This window comes from Zeugodacus cucurbitae, chromosome 2, assembly GCF_028554725.1.
Source record: "Zeugodacus cucurbitae isolate PBARC_wt_2022May chromosome 2, idZeuCucr1.2, whole genome shotgun sequence".
NCBI classification, from domain to species: Eukaryota; Metazoa; Arthropoda; class Insecta; order Diptera; family Tephritidae; genus Zeugodacus; species Zeugodacus cucurbitae.
Genome location: NC_071667.1, coordinates 52,829,253 through 52,837,912, shown reverse-complemented (window position 1 = coordinate 52,837,912; position 8,660 = coordinate 52,829,253). Strand labels below are relative to the sequence as shown.

The window sequence follows — 8,660 nt, the reverse complement described above, 5'->3', positions numbered from 1 at the left end:
CTTGTTTGAACTACTTTTTTTTATATTTACCTCTAATTATATTTCCTAAAATCCCAATTTTTTTGAGTACTGCAATTTTAGGTTATGTAATAATAATTTTATTACTTCGTTATTTTGTGTTAACAGCCAACAGGAAACTAAAATCCAGACTTGGAAGCCACTCACTTAATATTAGAAAAAAATCCACATATTCAAGCTTTAAGCGCTAGCCTCTACAGAGTTTGTGTGTATAGTAAATATATAGAATTCTGTACAGCAATCATGCAGCTCCTGTACGTTTATCATTTTTGTAATTCAATAAGTACTAATATTAATTAATTAAAGTTTTGTCTTATTAAGTATATATTATGCCTGCGTAACTTTGTACACAGCTAAATCTCCAACTGTTTATTTATACAGCACATACATATATATACAGCACACTTAGGCGAGCGGCGCATCGGTATCCAAATGGTAGCTGCGAACCGGCGAGAACCATAGCGGTGGATACTTGGAGGGCGTCAATTCAAACTGTGATGAAGTCTCCACTTTATTACGCGTCTGCACCACAGAATAGTGTATCCACAGAAGACGTGCATATTTACGCTTTGTTGTATTTGTTATGCGAAATTCAATACAATATTTTGTACAATTTGGCTCTTCGTTGTATACAGCCATGCTACCGCGACGATGACGCGCATATTGATGGTGATTACTATGCGACTGTTGTTGTTTCTTTAGCATAATAGTTATAGTGTCACCGTAGAGTCGATAATGGCCACATAGTACTTCAGGGCGCAATTGATGAACATTCTTTAGCTTATTCACACCCTGTGTTGGCTCATCGGCACTGGTCATCATGAGCACACGTCCATCGCCTAAGAAACGTACATAACGATAATATTCTACCAACTGTACGGGACGGTAAAATTGATCTTGGAAACTGTTCTCGCCCATACGCAAATAGGTTGTCTTGCTTATGTAGCAGCCACTGAAAATGACACGCTCACGCATGATGAACATTTGACGCCAAGAAGTGTACACAATGGGTGTTGTGTCAGTAGTTTCAGTTATATGTTCAGTTGGTCGGTTTACCGGTTCACCTAGTGAGCCAAGATTTACACCCCAAACTCTGGAAATTAATTTAGAAATATTAATACTTTTTAAAGAAATGTTGCATTTTATATATAAAACTTACTTTGCACACGCCAAACGCCATAGCTCATCATCGCGCGCACACAAGTATAGTCCCTTGCAAACAGAAGCGCATTGTTCCAGCGACAGCATATCCAACTGTGCCGATACCACCCAACGTAATATGTATAGCAATATTTCTGGTGGTAATTCGGAAATATGTGTTTCCGTGGTAATTACTCCCGGGTCTCGGCTGCTGAGTAGCAAACGTCCACCAGCACTGGCCAAATCCATTTGAAACTTTTCATATAAATCTTCGATTATCTCTTCATTATCAGTTAACTCATCTGCTCTTGCTTTAGCTTGCACAGTTTCTAACAAGTTAGTGCCTTCAACAGCAACTGCTGTTGGCTTTTTCTTTTGTTGCTCATAATATTTGAATTCAATGTCTGGCACGATTTGCACAGCTTTGCGGTATAATGGTACAGCATCATAAACCTTGCCTCGCTGTTCTAGCTCTACGGCACTACGGAATAGATTCTCTGCCAACTTATGCTGATCAACATCAGCGGCATTGTTAGTCGACTGTTTCTTTTGCTCTACGGTTCTAGTAGGTGTTGCAGTTGCACTCTGACTCTTCAGTTCACGTTGCCAATTGTCACGGAACTCTTCCAGCTCTGTGCGAATGCCGGTTGAAAATGTATGCAATGGCGATTCCAAATCATTCACGTCCGCTGACGGTTGTCGGCTCACATTGTCCTCTTCTCCGCCAAGTAGTGGTACCGGTTTCGACATGTTTATTTCTGAATAAAATAACAATAAATAACTAAAATAGTTACATGTGCAATTGCACAAATTTTACATACATACCTTATCTGAACACGCTAAGGGGAAGAAACAATCAGCTTACGCACCGTCGATTAGGTTGTGAAATTACGCGACCACCAATACAAATAAACAACTTGTTTGCACACTGTTTTGTATTAATGTTTTGCTTAATACTTTTATTTTGTTAAATATTTTTTTAATGGCGTTAACTGCACAGGCAGAAGTTGCGCTTAAAATTTAGGCGTGTTCGGCTAGTTCACGGTCGCTGTATCGTATGATGAAGGGACGTGAGTATTGTTGGCACACGGCGGACAACAGGAGGCGGCGGCACTTGAACTTAAATTGTATGATTTCAGAAGCAGCGGCGGTTACTACGGCTGACACGTTGGAGAACTTGGCGGTGAAGAGATACAGAACCGGCGTCACTTTAGGCGTAATCACAAAGCAATTGGCCATTATAGGCTGCAGGCAATCAATGTCAAGGTTAAAGATACACAACACTCCACGCACAAATATGGTAGACCTTTTCGAAATTACTTTCTTAAATGCGTTTTTCAAGCAGCAATTGTGAATTTACTATTTCAACAACAATGCACTCTAGTCACTCAAATGTTTTAAAGTACCTTTTATTATATTTTAAGCTTTTTATTAATTATTAAATTATTTTTGTCAGAAGTTTAGCACTTTTCACCTGCGCTTTCCAAATGCGCATTTGCAATTTTCACTATATTGTACGTATAGGTACATGCATGTACTCGGCTTCTTCAGTGACCCTTCCACTGCGTTTGCAATCGTCTAACTTCGTATTGAGTTCTTAAGGATTTCAACACTTTATAATTGTTGCATTTGTATTTTATTGGCGGTAAACTGTTCTGCGGCTATTGCTGAATCCATTGCATTGAATTTTATCACACTCTTTTCTGGAATGCGATTACATCAAAATGGTTCTATACGGTGTGATCAAAACAAAACAACAAATATATTGACGTCGACACCTTTTCAACAGCTGACAGCGCTGGTTGTTGCGCGTAAAACCAACAGTGGTTACACTTTCGGGGAATTCCAAAAATGTCTTAACATTTCGTTTAAATTTAAATATACTGTTCTCCTCATATGCAACAAATAATACCAAATCCATAAGAATTTTAATTAGTATATATTTTCTATTTAAATGGAAATCAGAAAAAAATTCAAATAAACAATAATACTTGTCTTAACGGGCAACCGAAACATATAGAAGAATGTCCTATCGGCACACCTATCAAAGTGTGCAAATCACGGTAACCCTATTTGTTGCTTTTGTTCCTCTGTTGTGGATTTGTTTTTCTACCCGGCGCACTGAATTCGCATAAAATTGCACTTCGCAATGGCAGCCGAGCCAGAACCGTCTACTTCCAAAGGGGTTACTGAAATACGCCAACTTTCCATAATTATAAAATGGGCCGGCAATGAATACCCATTAACAGAGTTAACCGATCAGGATACTGTGGCTGTGCTGCGCCATGAAATCTTCAAACTCACACAGGTGCGTCCGGAGCGACAAAAATTGATAAATCTCCGATATAAAGGCAAGTTAAACACGGTCGTGTCCGTTATGCATTGTACAACACAAATATGACATATAACGGTTTGTTATTACTTTGCAGGCAAAGTAGCGCCAGATGATACCAAATTATGTGTGCTGGATTTGAAGCACAACTTCAAACTAATGATGGTGGGCTCAACTGAAGCTGCTATAGAGAGTGCTATGCAACTGCCCGATGATATTGCCGAGGTGATTGATGATTTTGATGTAGCCGAAGAAGAGGACTTAGTAGAGAAATCACCTGTTTATTTGGCAAAAGTCCAACGTCGCGTTAGAGAATATAAAATAACCGAAATTAATCCACCAAGGGAAGGAAAGCGTTTGCTTGTACTTGATATTGATTACACTCTATTCGACCATCGATCTCCCGCCGAAAATGCCTCGGAGCTAATGCGACCATATTTACATGAATTTCTGGAATCATGTTACAAATATTATGATATTGTTATTTGGTCGGCAACTGGTATGCGTTGGATTGAGGAAAAAATGAAATTGCTGGGTGTAAGCAATAATCCCAATTACAAAATAATGTTCTACTTGGACTCCACTGCCATGATTTCGGTATATACTATTGAACGTGGTGTCCTCGATGTGAAACCGCTGGGTCTAATTTGGGGTCAATATCCGCAATATAGTTCCAAAAATACCGTCATGTTAGACGATATACAACGTAACTTTTTAATGAATCCGCGTTCAGGTATACGTGTACGACCCTTCCGCCAGGCACATATAAGTCGACATACGGACAAAGAGCTTCTTAAGCTTACAAAGTACCTGATCGATTTAGCACGTTATTGTGACGACTTTGATACAGTGAATCATCGCAAATGGCAGCATTATGATCCGCGTAAACGACGTACACAATGATCAAAAACAAACAACAACAAGAAATGTGTCAGGGTTTTTTCAAAATCCTTATTAAGGTTACTACCGCGAATTAATTTGTCATTGATTCGAAGCTCATACGCTCAGCTCAGCTAAGCATTATTTATATTAAAAATTCCGGCGTATTTACAGCAAATGCTTAGCAACGAAGTTTTTACTTTCCCATTAATACACTGATAATATATTAATTAATTAAGATATAACTGGCATAATGCATTTAAATTGATTTTGTGATTTTTTGTGAGCGCGTTAAACTACAAACTGCTAGTTATTAAATAAATTTATAAAATATATGTATATGATAAACGTAATATATGTCTGTAAGTATATGTAAACGTCGGTTTTGTGCAAACGGTTGTAAAATTTTAATAAAATAATAATAAAAGATAAAAGAAAATAAGAAATACAAATTTAAAACAGCTAACAAATAATAAAAGCTTTTTTAGTTGCTAATGGAAATACAATAAAGTAAAATCAATCAATGTTTCATAAACCATGAATTGCTTTGTTTCTATTGATATTCGTGATTTAATTTAAGCAAATGAAAACTCTAAATAAATTTGGGGAATGTTGAAAGTACCGGCGGACTGATAAAAATCGTGTTTCGTAGATCCGTGCGTCTTTTGGTTGGTTCATAAAACCTTAAGCAAACAATTTTTGTAGATGAATAAAAAAAATTAGAACTTATTTGTCAAAACAGGGTTAGATCATCAAATAAATAACAGTCCTCGGCCGTGAAAAATCCGGTTTAATTCCGGCTTGTTGTTGTAATGATTATCCAGCCCTGCTGGAACGGAAATCATCAGTATAGTTGTCCTTTGCCGTTTCGATGGGGTCTGACCATATGGAAAGGGGTGTTAGATGAGTAGAGTTCGTTGGGCAAGCAAAGAGGGGACTAGTATCATGCCGGGACTCATTGCATGCAAGACATGTAATCTATATGTCGGGGTTCAGCCTGAATAAGTAGGATTTTAACCTGCTACAATATCTAAAACGAAGCAAGGGTCACTCAGGTTTCACTTGGCTCTTCGTTGTGGTTTGACTCCAAGGACACCATTCACTGGGAGGTAGGCAAGGAATTTGTTAATGGCTCCACGGCGTTTAAGGCGTGTCTGAAGCTGTCCGCGATGTCGCGGGAATTGTTTTGTAGATGAATTTTTCAAATTGACTCCGGTTTCAGCGTAACATAATATTTACATCTTTATATGCCTTTCATAATAAAATACATTAATTTTCAGTTTCTCGTCTTTTATTTCCACTTCAGTAAATAGCCTACGTTTCTTCTTTCTAAATTTATTTATTAGTTTAGCTTTTTCAAAATTATTATAACTTTTTTTTGCTTTAAAACTAATATAATAAGTTACAATATAAAAAACAACAATTATAAGTAATAAAATTATGCAAATTCATAAATTAACTATACAACAATGAGTAAATGCACACTCTTTACTTAAATGAAATACTCGGCCATAAATTGCTTTAAAGTTTAGACTTTCAGATTAACTGTCCGAAATTGCTCAGTAATAAATACTTTTAAATAAATAAATCGCTTTTAAATGTATGAGAGTATGTGAAATAAAAAAAAGTATTAATTAATAAATTTTAAGTTCATTTGATTTGAAATAGTTTATTAAAATTGACAAGCTACGCTTTGTTCCTAAAACTAACTCGCTGAGAGAAACCTATTACCTAATCATTTTTGAAATTACCGTTACTTACATTTTACGCTACTAATATTTTTGTTTACTCAAATTGCTGCTGGTTATAATTTAAAACTTTCAACTGGTAAATAAGCTTTTGGTTTGCTCGTTCGTTTTTTTTACTAATTTAAAAGGTCCTGCGTTCGTTGTAGCAACGTGGACTAATATATATATATATAGCATTTATATATACTATACGTATGCATGTAGAGGGTGTTTATAAGTTTTTAATTTTTGTAATTGAAGTAGTTTCACTTTGTAAACGCATCTAGGTACATACTTTCGTAATTTAACGTTTCCATAGTTTCATTGTAATGTCGTCAGACCTAAATACGGGTACTTTAGTTAGTTTAATCGTAAGCTAAACCTAAGAAATTCACAAATAAAATCAAGCATTTCGCTAGATACTAGGATCCTCAGTGTGCAGATTTCCACACAAGTGCCTTTCCAACAATTGACTTGTAAGCTAGCTTATTGTTCGGCTTGCACGATGACTCGCTCGTAGCGCATTTTGTCTGGTGTATCCCAACAGCATTTCAGACAGGTGAACACCAAAACATTGCCATATTCTATGGGTGCCGGTTCGCTGTTTTGCGCCAGACGCAACTTTGGTATGAGTGTAGAAAGAATTTGGATCTCGCATATGGTCTCGCCATTGCAGTTGACACATTTAGGTATTGGTTCGGATAGTGGTCCCATCAAGAGTGGTAGTGTATCGCGTGAATACCTTAAGAATAACAATTAATTTAATTCTTTCTCAGTCAATGTTAATCATCTGCTGACATACCTGATTATTTGCCCTGGATTTTCCTGTAAAACACTGACGAATTGGTGGAAAATGACATCGCCATGTGCTGGTAAAGCTTTCTCATAAGCCTCTTGATCATCTGCGGCAGCAGCAACACCACCACCAATCGCGCCAGCGCCATTCGGTGAATGTGCCGCCTCGTCCTGCCGCTTATACTCCTGGTATAGTTCACGTATGTGATCCGCTGATAAAGCGCCAGAATAGTTTTCATATTCACCACGTTTATGGTGCTGCTCCATATCCACTGCGATGAAGAAAGGTTTCAAAGTCACATCGGAAATTTTGGCAAGTGGTCCCAGAGCCGCAGGCGATGCAGTGTGTTTCAATAGTGCAATCAAGTCACGCTCAGGCTTGACTGGCGTCTCTACCAGCACCACGTCCGTTTCGGCGCCCTCGATTTCAGCGCAAATAGTTGCAGTAGCACCGCCGAAACCCATCATCGCGCCACCCTCTACAACAGCCGCGGCGGCCGCATTGCCTGCAGCACAATTGGCGTTGGGATCCTCAACAGCGTTTTGTGGCGAATGCATATCGAGCTGTCCGAAGCCATAAACAAGTTCGTTATCCATTGAATTGCTCTCGTCATCGTCATCTTCATCGCCATCGCTGTTACCCGAGTCGGCATGTGGTAAGTGTACAGCACGCGTGGGCGAGTTATCATTCTTCCCAACCACATTACCGTTTTCTTCATTCTGATGCTGTAATTCATCCGCACCTGTATCCATACGCTCGATGCCGGTGCCAGCAGCAGTGCTACTCTCTTCCAAAGTTTCACCCCAGTCATCTGCCCCACTGCACCATGCAATTTTTTGCGGTTGCATTGCATTTGCCGCTTGTTTGTAATTCTTCTTTTTCTTTCCACCACCACCACCACCCGCTGTCAGTGGTGGCGGTACGGCATTTATTAATTCCGCCTCACTCGGTGTGTCCAGATGCTGTGTACGTATGCACAACCAACTCTTGGAATCTTGTGAACAGGCCGGATTCAAACATGCAAACACATATAAGGTGCGGTGAAATTTGGACTGCTCCAATGGCGCATAAAGCTGTACGATCAATGGGCGTGCTGTGCCACAGAGCGGACACGAAGGCACTTTTATCTCACCAGTGGGCCAATCCTGTGCGGACAGAGATAAACGCATTATAAAGTTTGTAAGTATATTGGTAACAAAGAAAAATCAATTCTAATTAACTCTTCAATGGATGCGTCAGCGTTGCGCATCATATCGCATCACAGCGGAGCCTGCGGCGACAAAACGGAAGTCGCGGTGCAAGTTTTATGAATCAGTTACTCTTTGCTCTTGCTTTACAATAATTTTCTTATTTTTTTATATATAATATATGATAATTATACAAAAACATTGTAACACTTACCGGTGTTCCACCAATTTTATTCACCGTACTGTTTAATATGGATCCATGTTTGCTAGTAATTTCCTCATCCTCAAAGCCAAGGTAGACAGTACTTTTGTTTTTCGCCATCTTTTCACTTACTACTTGTAACTTATAATTTTATATTTCACTTAAATATATAATTGCGCCTTGTAAATGATATTACATTAAGTCTTTGGATGTTTGCGGGTAAAGGATACGTCTTTAATTATAAGGATTATTGATATTGAGTTGCTTGTTTCCAGTTTTTGCAGCAAATGCAGGCGAGAAAAACACGAGTGGATAAATCGACAATGTGATCCTAAAAGTATGCCAGTATTCAGTAGTATATTCGATATGTAAGTGCGTA

At 38.4% G+C, this 8,660-nt stretch overlaps 3 protein-coding genes across 4 annotated transcripts; 1 reads left to right on the top strand and 2 right to left on the bottom strand.

Annotated features, from left to right (window-relative positions):
* Nucleotides 1–30: 30 nt before the first annotated feature.
* Nucleotides 31–2,124, bottom strand: LOC105213551 (F-box only protein 9). Of its 2 annotated transcripts, none has more exons than XM_011186458.3 (3): nucleotides 1,984–2,124; nucleotides 1,178–1,916; nucleotides 31–1,111 (listed from the first exon to the last, which is right to left on the bottom strand). In XM_011186458.3, exons 2-3 carry the CDS (start codon nucleotides 1,906–1,908, stop codon nucleotides 424–426), a joined length of 1,419 nt encoding a protein of 472 aa, XP_011184760.2. In that variant the 5' UTR covers nucleotides 1,909–1,916; nucleotides 1,984–2,124; the 3' UTR covers nucleotides 31–423. The 2 variants fall into 2 exon arrangements, with proteins under 2 accessions (XP_011184760.2, XP_011184762.2); XM_011186460.3 differs by having other exon boundaries at nucleotides 1,980–2,119.
* A 1,113-nt stretch (nucleotides 2,125–3,237) lies between these two features.
* Nucleotides 3,238–4,911, top strand: LOC105213557 (ubiquitin-like domain-containing CTD phosphatase 1). The gene is made up of 2 exons (XM_011186469.3): nucleotides 3,238–3,509; nucleotides 3,588–4,911. Exons 1-2 carry the CDS (start codon nucleotides 3,308–3,310, stop codon nucleotides 4,391–4,393), a joined length of 1,008 nt encoding a protein of 335 aa, XP_011184771.2. The 5' UTR covers nucleotides 3,238–3,307; the 3' UTR covers nucleotides 4,394–4,911.
* Nucleotides 4,912–5,978: 1,067 nt separating this feature from the next.
* On the bottom strand, nucleotides 5,979–8,623 carry LOC105213556 (programmed cell death protein 2-like). Its single transcript, XM_011186466.3, has 3 exons — nucleotides 8,294–8,623; nucleotides 6,899–8,037; nucleotides 5,979–6,838 (listed from the first exon to the last, which is right to left on the bottom strand). The coding sequence occupies exons 1-3, from the start codon at nucleotides 8,399–8,401 to the stop codon at nucleotides 6,583–6,585; spliced, it is 1,503 nt and encodes a 500-aa protein (XP_011184768.2). The 5' UTR covers nucleotides 8,402–8,623; the 3' UTR covers nucleotides 5,979–6,582.
* Between the last annotated feature and the right edge of the window lie 37 nt (nucleotides 8,624–8,660).

Bases quoted from the DNA above. Each gene is read 5' to 3' on its own strand.
- LOC105213551 (XM_011186458.3), bottom strand. From the start codon at position 1,908: ATGTCGAAACCGGTACCACTACTTGGCGGAGAAGAGGACAATGTGAGC. The intron at 1,112-1,177 runs GTAAGTTTTATA...ATTAATTTCCAG, and splicing joins TGGCGTTTGGCGTGTGCAAA to AGTTTGGGGTGTAAATCTTG.
- LOC105213557 (XM_011186469.3), top strand. From the start codon at position 3,308: ATGGCAGCCGAGCCAGAACCGTCTACTTCCAAAGGGGTTACTGAAATA. The intron at 3,510-3,587 runs GCAAGTTAAACA...ATTACTTTGCAG, and splicing joins GATAAATCTCCGATATAAAG to GCAAAGTAGCGCCAGATGAT.
- LOC105213556 (XM_011186466.3), bottom strand. From the start codon at position 8,401: ATGGCGAAAAACAAAAGTACTGTCTACCTTGGCTTTGAGGATGAGGAA. The intron at 8,038-8,293 runs GTAAGTGTTACA...CTGTCCGCACAG, and splicing joins ATAAAATTGGTGGAACACCG to GATTGGCCCACTGGTGAGAT. The intron at 6,839-6,898 runs GTATGTCAGCAG...GTTATTCTTAAG, and splicing joins AATCCAGGGCAAATAATCAG to GTATTCACGCGATACACTAC.